The 18,686-nt window shown below is 45.4% G+C and overlaps 1 protein-coding gene across 3 annotated transcripts in view; it reads right to left on the bottom strand.

Annotated features, from left to right (window-relative positions):
* GLI3 (GLI family zinc finger 3) overlaps positions 1-18,686 on the bottom strand; it is a 266,426-nt gene that overhangs the window by 69,224 nt on the left and 178,516 nt on the right. For all 3 annotated transcript variants that reach the window (XM_057304188.1, XM_048212817.2, XM_048212818.2), the window contains exons 6-7: positions 16,524-16,670; positions 11,556-11,757 (exon numbers count right to left, since the gene is read on the bottom strand). In XM_057304188.1, the coding sequence (XP_057160171.1) occupies positions 11,556-11,757; positions 16,524-16,670 (349 nt within the window). The remainder of the gene's footprint in view (positions 1-11,555; positions 11,758-16,523; positions 16,671-18,686) is intronic.

Here is an 18,686-nt window from a genome sequence, read left to right as displayed (position 1 = left end):
GGAATCAAAGCCTCTTAAAAGAATGAAGTGTTCTCGAGGAATTTGCCAATGGCTTAAAAATGCATGAAAAACTATAATTGCATTCATGAACATTTCCTTCTTAAAAATAATCAGTGAAAAAAATATATATATATTTCCTCCATCCTGCTGTGTAATACCCAGAAAGAATCAGGGTTTCTTGTAATGTCAAAGGTAGAATTCATGCAAATTTCCAATCTGGTGGGTTAATTACTATTGCTGGTAAGCGCATTAACTGAGAATATAATAATTACAATAACAAAATTCAAACCATTTCAACAACTTTAAGTAATCATTCCGAAGATATACTCTGTTCATTAATGTGACTCCACATTTTGCCTATTTGACTACAATCCATGAAAGGCGGCTTCAATGGGATTACATTACTATTATTCCTACAGAGAACCTTGCATTACAATAGCTTGCCCATTTAAGACTGAATATCATTAAGCGTACCCTCGGAGAATTTCACCCAGCTTGGAGGAACTCTCCTTTCATTCTGCATTGTGGTTCTGTAATAAAGGCAAGTAGAAACATGGTGAAAACAGTCATTGTTCATGGCAAGTTAGGGAGAAATCAGTAATAATATTCCGTTTCTGCACTCCTATAGTTTCTGCCCGTGTTTCCGAAAGCAACGGTGAATGATTACAGCGAGACTCTGCTAAGGGAGCTGTGTGGATGATTGATAGGGCATTAATCAAAAGATGCATATCTGCCCCAGAATTTGTTCACAAGCTTTCTTCTAATAGCTGATTTCATGTTCACTGAGCTCTATGCCAGTTTGTCCAATTTATTTTTCAGTGTACAAGCCATTCATCAAAAAACACAATGATTTAACACCCCCACCCCTTTCTTTTTGGTGAATGGGTATTACTAAGTGTAACTACCTTATTCTACTCATTAAAAAAAGCAAAAACCCAAAGACCCTACTACACATATATTTACAATGTGACACAGAGTTTGCAAGAGTCTCCAGACACCTTTCGGGAGTTTCCTGAGCCCACGCGATCAGGCAGGCGTGGGAGGGGGCACTTCTAATTCTGGAGGGCACAACATTCGGGGGCTCAAAAAGTCAGGACCTGATTAAGAATCGAGGCCTTTAGGGAAAACATTTCAGAAGGCAGAACACGCCCTCAGGTGTGTATATAAGCAATTGACAGATGTTCACAGCCCGGCGGGATGGGTCCATCTTTACTTTTCCAAAGAGGTCCGAGAGAAGGAAAGCAAGGCCCAGCTTCCTGCTGCGGGCCCCGTCCTCAGGTACGCTCGGTCTGACCTCAGCGGGCACCGGGGAAGGCAGGGACAGCTTTCGACACATTTGGGGAACGTCCTATCCCCTTTCGGGGCTGCTTTCTTGCTGGTAAAAGCAGGTGCCAGGAATAAACAGTCTCTAAAATCCATGTCAACGCTTGGCTTCCAAGGGATACGATGCGAAGAGGCAGCTCGGAGGAGTCTGTTCAACCTCACTGCCACGGAGCCGGCCACGGAAACGCCTCTCCTCCCGGGCGAAGGGCAGGCGGTGCCGGGCACCTGGGTGGCAGGCCTGGTGCCCACCTGCCGAGCCCGTGCTGCCCCTGGCTCCTCGAGGTGCTGCGGGAAGCGGGCTGCTTCTGCAGATCACAGAGCCTCCTTAGAACTCGATGACAGACGCGGTTCTTGGCTCCGTCACAGCATCGGCAAGGATGGGAGCCAAGGCTCCTGTTGCTCTCCGGAGAGCGTGGCGATGGAGACAAGAGTTTGTAAGGAAGAAGCAGAGGGTGGGCGATGTCCCGGCTCCGCGTGGGGATGTCAGCAGCAACAGAAAGAACGCGTGGAAAGAATGCTGGGGAATTCCCACGGGTGGGGAGTCAGGGTCAGCCACCACTCCTGCTCTCTGACTCCAAGTGGCCCTGAGACGCTCTGCCTGGGGGGAGAGCAGGAGAGTCCCCAGCCCACTGGTACTGCTGTGTCCTTCCTGAGCTCAGCACGGTTACATCCTTTCTATCAGCCAGGTCTTAGCTCAATGTCCCCTCCTCTGCCAGCGAGGCCTTCTGAGACCACGCCCCATCAGAATGAGCCCCTCTGCACGACGGGTCCGATCACTTTCTACTGTTGGACACTTCTGTCTCCTGGCCACACCTGCGCTCTCTGAAGTCACACCCTGTCTCCCTGTAGGCCATGAGGTCCCAATGAGCTGGCCCTCTAGCACCTGGAACACAGCCCAGCACACAGCAGGTGCTCAATACTGAGTCCGTGAGCGAATGAATCTCTTCTTCAGAGTATTAGTGCCCACTTACTGCTGCGACAAAGTACCACAAACTTGTGGCTGAAAACAACACACGCTTTCGATCTCTGGCTCATGAACCAGTATTGGGTGCTTCTAGAGTCTTCTCGCAGCTTCTGGAGGCTCCCCGTAACTCTGCCTGGGGCTCCGTATCACTCCAACCTTCCTCTGTGACTCTAACTCTGGTCCCCCACCTCCCCCTTCTAAGGATGATTTTAATTACATCGCGGCCACCCAAATAATCCCAAATAATCCCAAATAATCTCCTCATCTCAAACTCCTTACCATAATCCCAGCGACAAAATTCCTTTTGCCATGTAAGGTAACCGGCTCATGTGTTCCTGGGATGAAGACGTTGGACCTCTCTGGGGCCTATCACACTCAAAACAGTCCATTCAAAGAAAAACATCTTTTCTGCTGAAAACTACAATTTGACAACGTGTCTATAAAACAGTCTAAGCAAAGCTAGTGTCTAGAGTCGTGCCTTTCCACAGAACTTGAATGGCTGAGGACAGTCTTTGTCGCTTACAGAGGTCAGAATTAAAAAGAAAAAATAAGTCCTAACCTTTAGAAACCCTGGGAAAAAAGCTTCCTAAGTAGTTTTTGTATTCGTTTCATAATTTCCTAGAAATTATTGATATTGTTGAAAATTTTTATAAATCTCAGGACATGGTCTAATTTAAAACTTGTCAACCTGAGCTTGACTCCTTCAAAGCGTTTTTACATTTCTGCCCACCCTATTCTTTCCGGTGGATCCCATGAAGAAAGATTAATTTAACAATCTGATTTCTGGATTCTCTTCACTCAATAGTTAACATACTAAATATAATTTTTAAAAAGCCAATTTTATAGCCTTCACTTGTTTTCCAAGTGACTACAGAAAAGATGGGGTAACTTAAAACATACAAACATTTATAAACCTGTGACTTATAATTATTTATCTATATTGAGTCGATGAGACCAGGAGAAAATGTGTCAGATGGCCCCCATCTTCCCAAGCAATGCGCTAACGAGGTCATAGGTCTCCTGAGACAACAAGCCAAAAGTAAGTCATATGAAGGAGAGGAACACGAAGTGCTCAAGTCACAGAAGTCCGAGGACCATGGGCTCAACAGTCCCAAGATCCCACAGAGCTGTCACCACGGGATGGGCGTCCCAGCCCAGACACGGTTTGCAACAGTATTTGGAGGACCTTCTAGAAACTAGTGATCCCTGCAAAACACTTTGAGAAACACTCTTCTAGGACAACAGTTATTAAGCCAGAATAAATTAATTTCAATATCAATTTGCCCTTTACTTTTCTCAAGAGCAGAAAAGGAGAAAGGTGTGGATTCTAGGTCTTTGACAATAACGTGACAGTGTCCTCATCCACCCACTATAATTTCCATCCATTAGAGCAGATTTACAGTTACAGAATTTTTTTGCTTTATAAAATACCTTAAAGGAGCATTCCTCTGTGTTTGGTGACTCAGGGACAGAACTCTGAGCACATCGACATAAACTACTCATGGTCAGTTCTCTCTTTCTGTTCAGCTCTGAGTTAACAGTGATAAAGAAACTGTTGTCTGAGCAGGAACCAGTTCTCCTATTTTCCTTTAAAATGAAAACTCCCAAAGTCTGAATCTTTGAAAACGTTTTGATGTATTTATCCTCTATCAAAAATCAGAGGTAAAGTTTTGTCAGTACTCTTTTGTAAAGTATAGCCAAGTTTTGCAAATCGGGCCCTGTTTCTCAATGCGCAGTAAATAACATAGTCACGCCTCATTCATCTCGAAGTCTCCTGTCTGGGAATCTCAGCAACTACCCCCGATCTCGCTAAAATTTGGAGTGTACGTAGAAAGAAAATGTTAAGCGAAATAAAGGTCATAAAATGCACACACGAAATCGTACATCAATTCAGTAAGTTTTAACCAAGGACTTTATATGTCCCATTTATAGTCCCCCCCAAAAATATTTTTTTGCAATTAAATAGTTATTTATTATATAATCAATACACGGAACTCTGAAATTCATAATCGTTTTTCACTTTCACAACATTGTTTTCTCATACCGAGGAAGTAATGGGAGCCAACATTTGTACAGAAACCTTGTGATCAATCCGAGCATTTTACATTTAATTTCTAGAGCGACATGTAACTGGGGACACTTAAAGTTCATACTGCAGGAAATCACTCACTAAACATTCATTCAACCCTACCATACATAAAGGTATTTCAGTCCTTAATATCCAGGTCAGATGGATGAAACCCACTAAAATGGCTATCAGATAAGCCTCCTATGTGTTTTAAAAACAATTCAGGCATTCTACACATCGGTGGGGTTGGGGGGTGCTGGATAATGCAATATTGGAACAGGATAGAAAGTGGCATAATTTGGCCTGTTGCAGTCGTTTACTATGGAAGGGCAAACAGAGCCGATTACAATAGTGAAGAGATCTGTGATTCGATAAAAATAAAGGAAACAAATTGAGGCACTTTCAGAGGGATGGCAAGAGGCGATGACCCAGCCACTGCGCACTTAAAGGTAAACGTTTCCACTTGATTATTTAAGAACTCCCAACCAAAATGGCAGCTCTCCCTTAAGTCACCTAGCTATGGCTACACCCACCGCTCACAGCGCCCCGGCTCCTCTGTGTAAACGCACACCCTACACGGGGAGGCTGTGGGGAAGCAAGCGGTGCCCCACACATCTCCCCTAAACCTATTTCAGCAGAGAGGTTCACGGGTTTCCAGGTCCATTTCTAGAACCCTCGCCACCTCTTGCCAGCGTGAAGAGTAACGGACACGTGGCGCCTCTGTGTTCTCAGGAAATGTCTTGTTTTAAATACAAGATCAAGGCTAACTATCTACAAACACGTGTTTTTCAATTGCTTGGTTGCTGTATTTTGCTCAGATGTGAATTTTGGAAACATCGTTATAAGAAATGCATACATTCCTTTGACGACTCTAGGCCGGGGCACTGGGATTAAGAACGTTCATACTGCGATTTCTGTGTGAAGACCCCCACAGGGAGAGTTGCTTTCCAGTATCCCATGTCTCCTAGCTCTTTGGCTCATGAAACCATGAGGTAAAGTCAGGCAACTGTCAGCGCTTGGTAACAAGAGGGCCCCACAGTGCGAGACACTGGCTTCAAGAAGAGAGGAGGAAGTGGGGGGGGAGGGGAAGAGGAGGCATTCTCATCAAAACCGACCTTGTGGCTACTTCGCGGCTATGGTTGTCCACTCTCTGGCTACAGCTGTGGAATTTACTGCACAACGGCTGACATTCCAAGTAAGAACAATTCTTTCCAGTTTTGCTGAGAATAGGCCAACCCCGATGATTACTTGTCTATGCAGGCCCAGGACACACAGGCCTGCATGTGCTTCTATTTGAAAGGAGAAAAATAAAGCTCCCACTTCCGTCCCTAGAAGCTCCCAGGGCACGTTTCCTGGAAAACCCAGCAGCCTAGAAGTAATGAGCACCCGAGTAAGCCCCGCACACTCACCGAACAGGGAAGTGTCACCCCAACATTTACATCGAGGCGTACGCACTCTGTGAAAACTGCTTTGGACAAAAATCCATTGGGCTTTGAGTGACGAAAGTGTTCTAAAAGGCTTTAAAAGCCACTTCCCGGTAAACAAACAGACAGACCTCTGTGGACATGAATAGCAGTGACACCCTCTCCAGTGAGGTTTGGCTGGAAGTACCCAAATCCTGTAACCGCTCGGCCATGCAGAGATGGTGAGAACAAGCAGTCATCACGGGCGCCTGGGCTCGGGCCGTGAAGCGTCTGCCTTCAGCTCAGCTCATGATCCCAGAGTCCCAGGACAGAGCCCCACATCAGGCTCCCTGCTCAGTGGGGAGTCTGCTTCTCCCTCTGCCTGCTGTTCCCCCTGCTTGTGTTCTCTCTCTCTCTCTAATAAATAAAAATCTTTAAAAAAGGAAAAAAAAGCATAATCAGTTTTTCAAAAACATCATCAGGAATTATTATTCCCCTGTTACGAAGAGCACTTCCTACCAATCCTTTTGGCCAGGCCTCCCATTGGAGAGTCCTAAGAGAGCAGGCAGGCCTGGGGACAGAAAGAGGAAGTTCAAAGTCAGCCGCACGGGCACCAGGCTTGGCTGAAAACAGCGGAGTGCTGTTGATCCAGCCCACTGGCCTCCTTGAGCCTCAGCTCCCTCCACGCGAAACCAGTGCAGCCTCCCTGGGAGCTTCGAAGGCTTCCTGCTGCTCCTGGGGGCCGTGCCGAGGGCTGTGCCTAACCGGGACCCTGCCTGCCTCTCCTGTTTACTGCCGTCTGGCCCCTGGGTTCCTGACAACTTGACACTCCCTCAACACCCAAGCTCTTTCCATCCCATGGCCTCATCTGGTCCATTCATTCATTCATTCATTCGTACCTGATTGGAGGTTTTTCCCCTGCAGGAGTTCAGTGGGGGTAGGGGTCCTGCCTCTCGTTCATCCTGGTAGCCCCATACCCAGCACAGTGACTCGCACAGAGTTGAATATGCAGCTAAATATGGGGGGGGAATGAACGAGTAACTGATTAAATGAAGTGCCTTCTAAAACCAATGACCACATATGGGAGGCAATAAAAACTATCTTTCTGAGTATTAATCACTTTCGCTGCTGGGGAGAAGAAGTTTGTCACCTCTTTCAGAAGACGTAATCAGAGTTTCAGGACACTGGTCATCTGGCACCGTCAGTATTCACCTTCACTCTGTTCTTTGCTGTGTCCCACCCAGCCTATAACAAGCATCAGTGAGCCCAGAGCCAAGTGGCTGTGGAGGCCGAGCTGGTTCCTCTCCTGCCTCGGCAAGTGGCAACAGACACCTGCTTCCTCCAGGGGCCTGGGACCTGAGACGGTAGCTGCTGCAGGACACGGAACACAGCCCACTGTCCCGACCCCAGCCACAGCCCACGGTGCTGGCCAGACAGCCTGTCCCACTGGTGGCGTTGCGGTGCGTGGCACCGGACTCCCACTTTCATCGAGATGCCTATCCTGGCCACACCAGACCCAAGACCACGGAGGACACAAGCCCATCTTCGTTTTAGCCATAAATTCAAAGCGAGAACGCTGTGACGGGAGGGTTGGAAATGAGTGGGTTACTCATTTCTTCATTCCGTTTACCTTTGGCTGGAGACTACAGGAAGAGAAGGGTCATCTGAAGCCCCTCTCTTCTCACAGTGGTGTAATTTCTCGGGGAGGGTATTAGCAGAGGCAAGGGTGTTTCTACCATACTGCCATTATATTTATAACACCTGCCTTAACCACAGAGAGTGGAGGTTAAAGGTTGTACGTGATAAATGTGAATCATCTAGGCTTAGATGGGAGTCTCCAGAGGGATGGACAAGTTAAAACTTGGTGATGGGTAGTAAGGAGGGCACGTATCGCATGGTGCACTGGGTGTTATTCGCAAGTAATGAATCATCGAACTTTACATCAAAAACCGGGGATGTACTGTATGGTGACCAACATAATATAATAAAAAATATTATTATAATTTAAAAAAAAAAACTTCTTGAGACAGCCAAATATTTCACAACGACCTTTCCAAGTGCATGGGGTTTTTGGAATGGTCATTTTAGTTATGATATTTAACGTTATGATATTTAAAGTTATGATATTTAAAGAATAGGATTTGTGAGGTACACTTGGACAACAGGGTTGAAAAGTGAGACATCATTGAGCACACCAAAGGGCTTCTGTGAATAAATATTTGCTTTCTATGGAATTTTTATAGCAGTCTGAATTATTAACTAAATATATAAACACAAGAGCCATATCCAAAGATAGACATTTGCTTTTCTATCCCCTTATTTTGTATCCATCCCTCTATCTCTCCATCGCTCCCAACCTATAGACATTTAATATACTATTCATAAAGACTGTAACATTCTGAAAATCAGAATTATTCCTCTGCCAGGTAGAAAGTTCCTTTAATGAAGGGGCTGATGAAAATTCTAATTACTCATTAAAGGGCTCCATTAGGGGCACCCAGGTGCCTCAGTTGGTTAAGGGTCTGACTTGATTTCGGCTCAGGTCACGATCTCAGGGTCGTGAGATCGAGCCCCGTGTTGGGCTCTGCTCTGGGTACGGAGCCTGCTCGAGAGTCTCTCACTCCTCTCCCTCTGCCCCTAGCCCCATCCCCCCAAAACAAGAGCTCCTTCATTTCTCCACTCAAGAAATTTCCATTGAGTGGCGTCAAGGTGACAAGGCACAGGTGTGGTGGGGGGTGGTGTGCAAGTAGGAACAAGACACATAGCCCTCTGGCGGTTGTGCTCCAGCAGAGGGGAAACAAACAGCAGACTACCAGACGAGCCCGTAAATACAGGAATTTCAAAGAGTGGCAAATGTGATTATCAGCCACGTAGGGGATTGGAATATCGGCACACGACCTTCTCCTACCTCCTCGGGCAAAGACCCACTATGTGGACGAGTAAAACAAGAGCAACAGTACACTCTTCCAAATCTCTGTGACACAAAAACAAGCAGCATGCCTCTCGCCCCAACCACATTACCTGGCCCACAGCAGAGCCTGCACCCACACTCAGTCCACGCTGCTCTGTATCTTTCCCTCTCGACACAGTTAGCTACCCTTTTTAGCTTTACTCACGCTTCCTCCCTTTCCCTGCCACCCACCGATCCTACCACTTTTACTGATTATTCCTCACGTCAGTTTTCAGTTCACAAAATCAAACTAAGAACAGGGCAAGCAAAGCCCTAACGAACACTGCTCCAGCTATAAGATGGGCCAATGGTGCTGATGATAGCTATTCTAATTATCGTGTCATATGGCAAGCCGAGGTCACCCTGGGTTATCTGCACTACCTTATGTGCATTAAAAGCTACCTCTGCTCCTAACATACACTGGGCGGATACTGAAGAGTGAGAGGTCAGGCTGCCAGAGAGAAGACAGAATGGAAAGGATCCAAAGAAAGAGCAGGAATGCATGTGGCCGGCGGCCCCCTGACTATAGAAGGTTCTCCTGGGACCTGACTGGTCTTGAATGCAAACCTCTTCTTCCAGCTCTAATGAGAATGGCAAGGTCTGTGGGAGCTCCTTGGAGGCAGGGGAAAGGATCAATCCCTGTCAGGATCCGGTACTAGGTTACCTGGGCAGAGGGGAGCAGGCCAAGAAAGCAGGGAAGATGGGGGGAAGAATAAAGACAGACAACATTGGGACCGTCTGCACCATATTCTAACCTGAGGCTCTGAGGTGCTGGCAAAAGTCAAGCTAGCTGGGCAGAGAGCCAGAGGGGGAAAAATTAAGGAGAAGCAAGAGAAATAAATGCTCACCAGTGATGCTGTGTGAATGTAATTTTCGTGACTAGCCTGGTGTGCCATATTTCTACTACTTTGATGCTATGATTTCTAGTCAAGCCACATAACAGTTACATAAGTTCAGCAAACTGAGATACGGTCATCGGCAGTCTGCATGACACTGGGAATATCTGCCAGGAGTGCGGGAACAGCCAGGCTACAGTTCTGAGATGGGCACACTTTCTCCGAGCCAGCCTGGGACCATCATGGGGGTCGCACGGCCGGGCCGTGCTGGTTCGTCTCCTGGATGGACCATCCGGGATCAGTTCTCCCGAGACTTAGCCCCTGGGTGGGGACTTCATCCCGGCACTTCTCATCCACACTGGCTTTAATAAGTTGTGTCCTCTCCGACACAGGGCTGCCTTGTCTCTAGCTCACAAGCGTGAAGACTGAACTTCAGAGAGCCAACGGGCAAGGACAGTTTGCAGAGCCGGCGGGAAAGCTGGAATCTGACTACAGATGTGCCCAACTCCAAAGCCTCCCTTGGTGATGAGAGTGGCCAATCCTGACGACACCCCGGGACCCCCCATGTCCTGATGACTATCATATCAGCACTTAGGTGCTTTGCTCCATGTTTCCACCCTTGAAGGACCACGTTAGAAGAACAAAGAAAAGCAGAAGAAAATGACGTCACATCAACATAGGGCTTATAATATTTAAACACTAATGGGGGTGCCGACGAGTATTGTTGATAATTGAACAAGCAAAGAATTAAAACTGTAATTGAGAACATTATAGAAAAAATGGTGGTATTCATCATTTCTAGTAAATAGGCTGTGTTACAATGGCTAACATCATTTTCCCAGGCCGTTGGGGTCTCCCTAATGTGTATATCCATCATGGAACACCCATCAACTGAGAACTAAAGCTACTGTCCATTTACAGAAACACACTAATAACAAAATCCTCACATATTCAAAGCAAGGCTGGTGAAAACAGCCTTTGATATGTCCTTTTAAAGCAAGGAATCACCCACGGTTTGCAAAACTCCAGTTCAAAAAGATGGCTAGGAACCGAATTCTTAAATTATGGGAGGAAACACTTAGGGGAAGGGATAACTAAAGTGGATAACCAGAATGTTCTAATGAACTAGAACATGATCTAATTCGATGCCTAAAACAACCATTTGGTAACTAGCATGGTTCAAAACAGTAAGTGATTAGCTGATAAAAGCAGTGTAAATACACCTAAAATTCATCACTTGGCTTACTTGCATTCCCTACTTATTGACATCAGCTCACGTCTGATCCTTAGCGGAGAGAACTATTTTACAGTAAGCACGTTCACAGAACCCTGTGTTTGTACCTTCACGTACAAGTGCAGGCATCAAGTTCACCAAAGGAAGTGTCAAAATGTTCTCCTACGGCAAGGGACGATGACAAAACAGAGGGCTTTCAAATTACGCTAAAAATGCTTAATAGGAAAACAAGGAAATCTTCGTTTGCCCCGTTTCCTCTGACAGATATGCTTTCCGATGTCATCCCAGTTCTCTTTCCTTAGATTAAAAATCCTGCTGACACCTTTTCTTTCTTCCTCGAATGTACCCCTTTCCCCCGTCATTAACAACGGTGAATGACACCACCCCGCTCTTCTGCTTTCTGCTCCTGTCCCTCCTCCCATGTGCTGCACGACCAGGTGTGAAGTGGGTTTTCTCTCCAGGGAACTATAATCGGTAAGAGGGGCTTGGATGAAGGATTTGCCATCCTCACTGCCGCTACAAAGGGGACTCCATCGTAACGGAATAGCTACATATCTGCATATGGGCTACTAACTCAAGTCTGCCAAAAAAAAATCCACTTTGGCCCAGTCCTTGGCTCTGGAATTCGCTGCAGTGGCATGTGACGGGCATCTCGGGTCAGGGCCGGGGTCATGCTCCTGTAGTCATCCTCAGAGGGAGTCAGTCCCCTAAGTGCGGGCCAGTCAGGCACTGCCCCTTTATCAAAGAAACACATCACGGATTCAGGAAAATCCATACCTGATTGCGCTCGCGGACAAGTGACCGTAGGACCCACTTGCCGAAGAGCTGCTGCGGGAATTATTGAGAATCGTGACCAAGGAGTTGGGAGACGTCCTTATCATCGTCTGAAGGTCAAAGCTGTGATCGGACAGCGGTGATATGGACAGTGTACGTTTTCGGCTCGGCCTGGCTGACAGCCTGGGGCTGGGGAATCTGGTGCCTGTCAGAGAAACAAAACAGAACCTGGTTACCTGCGGTTGTAACCTGGGACTCACCGCCACGTGCTTGGCTGGAAGATGAGAAGGTTAAGAAGCCAGCAGCTTGCGGTGACAAGTACCTCTCTGCCCACTTGTGATCTACTGGCTACAATTGAGGAAATTAGGGAGAAATATTTATCTTCCAGGGCTTACCTCGGGGGAGCTCTGTTTATTAATGTGCAGGCAAAATGATAAATTGCTAAACAAAAGGGAAAGACTTTCATGTGTTATCCCTCTCATTTCTAGTGATTTATGAATCTGACGGCTGCTTAGATACTCCCATCATTAATTCACCACAAGCGACAAAGACAGTGGTCCCCACAGTTACACAACACAGCCCTCCCCATCCCAACACACACCATTTTAAGGCAATGAGCCGAAGGAGAAAATGAATGAAAGCATCCTAAGATTAAAAATTCAGCTTAGTTATGCCCTCATTTCCCCATGATTTCTGTAGTTATCTGATCCATGTACACGTAAAGCTTTACTGAAACAACTGATAAATGCATTATCCGAAATTAATGGTTCTCAATCGGGGGCAATTATGCCTCCAGGGGACATGTCACAACGTCTGGAGGTGCTTTGGTTATCCCAGTTCACGGGGTGCTACTCCCATCTAGTGCGTAGAGGCCGGGCGTGCGGCTGAACACCCAGCAACACCCAGGACAGCCCCCCACGAGGAAGAATTCTCTCCCCCAGGAGCGCTGAGACTGAGGAACTCTGCCTCAGTTCCCTACAATCTAAACGCATAAGTCCCAATAAACATTGAAAATCTCAGGATGTGGTCTGTTTGGAGGTATTCCAAGGTGTGTGTGGGGGGAAGACCATGTAAGAATTATAATGAGATTTGATGAATCTGTTTTAATTCTCTGGACCTTGCTTCTCCAGTCAGAACTACTAGGGAATAAAGCATTTATTATTAGAAATCTCAGACTTTATTAAGATTCCTCCCATGCAGTTCTAATCTGGAGGTTAGTAACTCACACTTAAGTGCATGCCGATTTAGGACAAGGCTTTTTACCTAAAGAGTTAAAAATGAAATGCCTATTTGCCTTCAGTTTGGTAGACATTAGAGAAGTGAATTTCAGGGACTAGCTATGAATGTGGCCCAGAGGCCCACTCTCCTGTCCCTTCTAAGGTCACATGTACGTTATGCAGTCATCAAACTGAAGTTGAAAGAAAGAATGAGAACATAACCCCACTCCGAAAGAGACAAATGAAACATGATGCGTTCTGAGTAACAATGGAGGGTTTCTATTTTACAGTATGGGTATGCTTGCATAGGGGGACGCTACAGTTTTGTGGTACGCAGAATGCTGAAGTAGAAGGTAAGCCTTCTTTATCGAAAAAAGCCTAGGTTCTTGGTCTCTGGAAACTTCCATGGGAATATTGTCTTCATCACAGACCTTGACACAAGCTAACAACCCAACATGCTTCGAGATCATTTAATGAAATGAAATCGATGAGTATGGAAGAGTCTATAGGTAATATCATAGAATAAATAGATATACTTTATAGTTAAAAAATAAATCACAAACTGGAGCTTAGGAAGTTAAATTAGTACCATCCATGTATAAAACTGGAAAACCAATTTGAAAGATGAATATGGTGCCTACTCAAATATTTCTTTCGGACACATTCAAAATTGAGTTTCTTCATTTAGAATAATTTCATTATCAGCCTAATTTAGGCCAGGCTAGTACCAATATAGCTATCCCAGCTAGATACACATCTTTTAGTGTTTAAATCAGCATCTTACTTTTATTATGGCATCTGCCTTACACAGAATTGTTTCACATTTACTAGGAGAGTCTAATTTCATCACAGGTTTTCTTTCTTTTCTTTTTTTAAATTTTATTTATTTATTTGACAGAGAGAGAGAGGGAGTGAGAGAGCGCACAAGCAGGAGGAGCAGCAGAGGGAGAGGGAGAAGCAGACTCCCCACCGAGCAGGGAGCCCGATGTGGGACTTGATTCCAGGACCCCGGGATCATGACCTGAGCCAAAGGCAGATGCTTAAGTGCTTAACCGACTGAGCCGCTCAGGCGCCCCTAGTTTTTCAGTGAAGAAATACATTCTACTTCCAAAGGGCTCCAAGGACTCCAGACTTATTGTCTACTTCCATATAATCCTCTGCAATAACCCTTCTCCACGGGTCTCAGGGATCACTGGCAGAGTTAAGAGTAACAGGACATTGAAGACAGAGATGATCCCTGGAACTCCTCTAATTTTTTAAATCACAGACTAGATACAGTGGCCATCTGACGCTAGGACGCAACAAGTGTCCTGGCTGGTCCAGCTTCTCTCTGTTTTTCCCTCCAGGATGGGCTCTTACATAAGCCAGTTTCCACAAATAACAAATACTGTGGTTTTCGGGAGCCCTCAGTTCTAGAATGTTCCCCATAGGGATTACTTACTCTCTCCTGTCTTTTAAGGTCATTAATCCCAAAAGAGAGAATTAGAGCCATAAAGCAGACTTGCTTCTTCTAACATGCAACATATAAGCACTCTGTCCCGCAGATGATGGAAACCCAGGGATGCCCATTGTTGGCACATTTAGAAGACAAATCTTCATCTAAAACCCGTTTCTTATGGTTTCTGCCAACTGAGGACTCCTGAACAGTGTGTCGGAGAGACCAGCTAGATTCCAGTTGGGGCTCGGCCACTGCAGGTGCACATCTAAGGTAGTGATTTACCATTGTTTTTGCTTTTCCGTTGGAAAAATCTATGATTTAAATTCTGGGTATGCTCTTTATGTTATATTTAACTAAATGCTATTTCCATTTTTTTTTTGGAAGGAAGCTAGTATTTTAAGCACTTTCCCACCCTTTAATATACTCTTCCTTAACGCCCTAATAACCAAGCAAACAGAGAAAGTCAGCATTTTGGAACAGTGATTTGGGATCCCCTCAACAGGGGAACAGCTGAAACACAAGGTGAACGTTTTCAAGACAGCTGAAGGAGAAGCATCCCAGTACGTCACTGATCATACACGGTTTCCTTCTGAAACACAAGCCTGAACATTCTTATTGTTCCAACATAGAGACCTCCGATCTGGCTTTCTGTTAATTGTTTTGTTTCTCTGTTCTAATAAAAAATTCTGACAAAGAAAAAGGAGGTTTCTTTTTATGTGATGAATCATAGGACATCTAAATTCCTACTTAATGACAATCAATTTACCCTATACTCGGGCAAATTAAAATTCCTTTAATTAGTTTTTACAAAGTAAAAGGGTAGCTTCATCCTTTATTTAGATAAAAACCGCCACTGCCTGACTAAACACATTCTCATCAAATATAGAAGGTAATACAGGCTGACCTTCCAAGGATGCTCCCCTATTTTAATTCTTTATTTGCAGATTTTTAAATAACTAATTTGCATAATAACACTGAACTTTTTTTCCCCACAATCCCTAATTGAAATGTGGTTATGATGAATCTGAAATGTAAGCTCTTAATTCTACAAAGCCAAACAACAAAACCCCTGCAGAAGACAGAACACGTTTCTTTTGCTTTGTGGTAATGAACTCCCCAAAGGAGACCATCACAAGCTGGGATCCCGCGTAACTCAGCTGCGCTCGTTCATGGCCCTAAGAAGTTCGTAAACCAATCACCCTCTCTCCACTCCAAACCTGAAGTCTGCATGAGAGAGCTGACGAGTCCAAACAGACTGGAGATGAAAAAGCACGGCCACCAGGAAAAAAATAAACAACCAGACCCCAGCATAGACCCTACTCAAAGCAATAGGGTTGTCACAGTCAAAGGGTAGTGGCTTTCACTGATGGACACCTCAGACGACGCTCTGGATTCACTTCCTGGCACCTGGCAAACGGAACTGAAAGAATCTAAATAAATAAGAACGCTTGGATGTTCTGAACCGTGATATCCGTAGGCTCATTTGTCTATGTGTCTAGATAAGTGACCCAAAGGAATCATCATAAGCCTTGAGGGGTCCAAAAATAAGTGATATAAAAAGCATCAAAGGATGCCATTATCTTCTACTCTTATGCACTAAAAATAGCTCTTTCTGAATGGGAAACACTTTTTATTTTTCCTAGATAAAAGGTCTTAGTTAAATATAATTTTTAATGTAAAGAAAATGGACGAGGCAAAATAAATCCATGGAAAAAATGTAAAAACTAGGTTCTTTAGAAAATTAATTCTTAGAGGGTCCTAGATGGCTCAGTCAGTTAAATGTCCAACTATTGGTCTCGGCTCAGGTGTTGATCTCAGGGTTGTGGGATGGAGCCCCGAGTTGGGCTCTGTGCTCAGCAGGGAGTCTGCTTGAGATTCTCTCTCTCTCCCTCTCCCTATGCCCCTCCCCTCACTCGCATGTGCGCTCTCTCTCTCTCAGATAAATCTTTGAAAAAAATAAAAAATAATTTTTAAAGCATAAAATCTAGAAAACCAAGGAGTGACTGGGTGAAGTAGGTCCATGTCATCAAACACCTTCCTTTAGTTTGTTCTCAGGACAATCAGGGCAGGAGAGTTCTTTGCGTGTCTGCCAAATTACGATCGCCTGCATCTTCCAGTTTCTTGGTATCCCAGAGCTCTCCACGAGGAGTCCCCGGACGGCCAGATGTGCAGAAGCTTCTTAGAAAACCAAGGAAAGTCGAGCACCAAATATTCTTCCTCCTTCTCTGGTTTCAAAAGTTAGACAGTCACCCTAATCTTCGCACCTTTCTCTACAACTCATGAGCTAGGACTACAGAGAAGAGCCCCCTCACTTACTGTCCATGGCGTGAAGATACTCCATGTGGATGGCCCCGGCGCCGGCAGTGGCGGCCGAGGGAATGATGTCCGCGTAGGGGCTGCGCTGGCCAGCTAGCAGAGCCATCTGGTGGTAGTACTCCGCGGGGCTGACCCCGGCGTGGGGGGCTAGAAGAGCAGACAAGCAAAGCATGGTGACTAGTCAGAAAAGGTCAACCAGAAACTTTTCTTGAGGCATCCCAAAGTCCGTGGGCCATGCAGCCCACATCAGTAATTCCTTTTATGGCTCATTCTAGCAAAACTTCTTTAACTCAAACTGTGCTTTCCCCTGAAGTTTATTTGAAAATACAGCTGAAGAAAAAGAAAAGAAAAAATAGCATGTATGATGAAATGTTTGAGGCTAGTTTAAAGAAAGAGCCAAGAATTCCAAAGGATTAAAATGTATATATGTTCTCCTTCCCATGTGTGCCCCCCCCCAATCAAATCACTTCTTAGATGAAATCGCTGTATGTTCACATTTCTTACAGTGGTAGACAACTGAGACCACTGTGATGTCTTTCCGGACACACTTAAAATACCTCCGTAAGCTCCTGGCCGGAGTGCCCGAGTCAGCTCTCATTACCTGGAGGGCCCAGGGCTTACGAGTAGAAAACACAACGCAGCTGTAATAACACACGACTGGGTGATAAGCTGCAATTTTGTGTTCCATAATTTTAAAGCTCTCCCCCCCCCCTTTTTTTCACTACAAAATCAAAAAGGAAATATACCTATCAATCTGGAGCAATTTACTGGCAAGAGTCAGCTCTGTAAGAGTGGGGATAATAATCTGTTTCCACTGCCAATTTATGTGCAAAAGCAGCGAGCTACTGTAGCAGGTCTGAGGGTGAGCTCCAGATTCTCCAAGATCTCGATGCGAATCCCAGCTCCTCCTCTTACCACCCCAAAGGGCTGTCGGTGGCAATGAATGCGACAGTGTTCAGCCCATAGTGTTCCATCAATAAAAGTTAGCTTTACAATTATTATGGAGAAACACGGGCGTTCTAGCACTAGGTCTGTGTATGTATATCTGTGTCCACCCTTTTTATACACGATAAAAATATCTAGATACAGATATACAGAAACCTCTTAGCCTACATGCGAGAGACATCTATGACTTGACTCTATTTGATTGATTATTAATTAGACTTCTTGAAAGGCAGGAAGAGGAAGGCAGAAGAAACCAATCAAAGAATGTTTTATTCATACTTATCATCAAATACTACGGAAAACAGATGACGAGAGGCTTTAACTCGAGGTTCCGCTTTCCACTGGCCCAAGGAAATTTCTGCAAGCCAGGCACAGCTCCAAGTCTGTCGTGAGCTGGCCTCCCTTAGCCCTCTCTCCCCCTGTTCTCCTGTGTCGTCATTTCCGCAAACGCCCAAGTACTCCATGGAGACAACGCTCCGTTTTTCCCCATCGTAACACCAAAGCCAAAACAGGAGAACTAACTTGGGTCTGACTCTCTTACTAAGTTTCCATTTCTGTAACGCGAGTCGCGTCCAAATGGCACAACGTATCCCTGAGGTACCTCGTAACTGTATCCGCTGCACTGAATCAGAAAGAAAGAGATGAGAGGACAGCTACTGAGGCAGCGCACCTGCTTCTGGAAGTAAAACTGAGTAGGGATTTACTGAGAAATCCCACATGGCTTCCCACCTCTGCCCACCAGGCCCAGGCAGCCCCAGGAAGGGTCCGCAAGGAGAAGGTGGATGGCGTGGGGTCACACTGCTCAGTGAGATGGACTGCACGGGGGTGGTTGTGACACAAGCCCCAGCGACGAGTGGGCTGCTGTAGAGAGCTAATAATCTGCTCTTTCTAATTAATATGGCTTATGCAATTCTGGCCCTTAATTCAGATTCCAGCAACTGCGGGCAAGTGAGTTTGCGTATGTGTGCATGAGATGGGAAATGCTCTTCCTGCATCAAAGGAGTGTTTTATAACTTGACAGTTATGGGATACACAGCTCTAATGAGTCTTGTGAAAAGTAATTAATTGGGAAGCTAATAGAACCAACAGGAATTTGACCCTGGAGAGCTTAAAATGAGCATCAAGTATAATAAAATTAAAGTCAAAGTTTGTTTCTTTTCCCGTCGCATCCCTCTTCCAGTTTTCACGGGCATGGTCAAGGCTGCAGGGCACGTGCAA

This window comes from Ursus arctos, unplaced genomic scaffold, assembly GCF_023065955.2.
Source record: "Ursus arctos isolate Adak ecotype North America unplaced genomic scaffold, UrsArc2.0 scaffold_3, whole genome shotgun sequence".
NCBI lineage: Eukaryota > Metazoa > Chordata > Mammalia > Carnivora > Ursidae > Ursus > Ursus arctos.
This window is presented reverse-complemented; position numbering and strand designations above follow the sequence as displayed.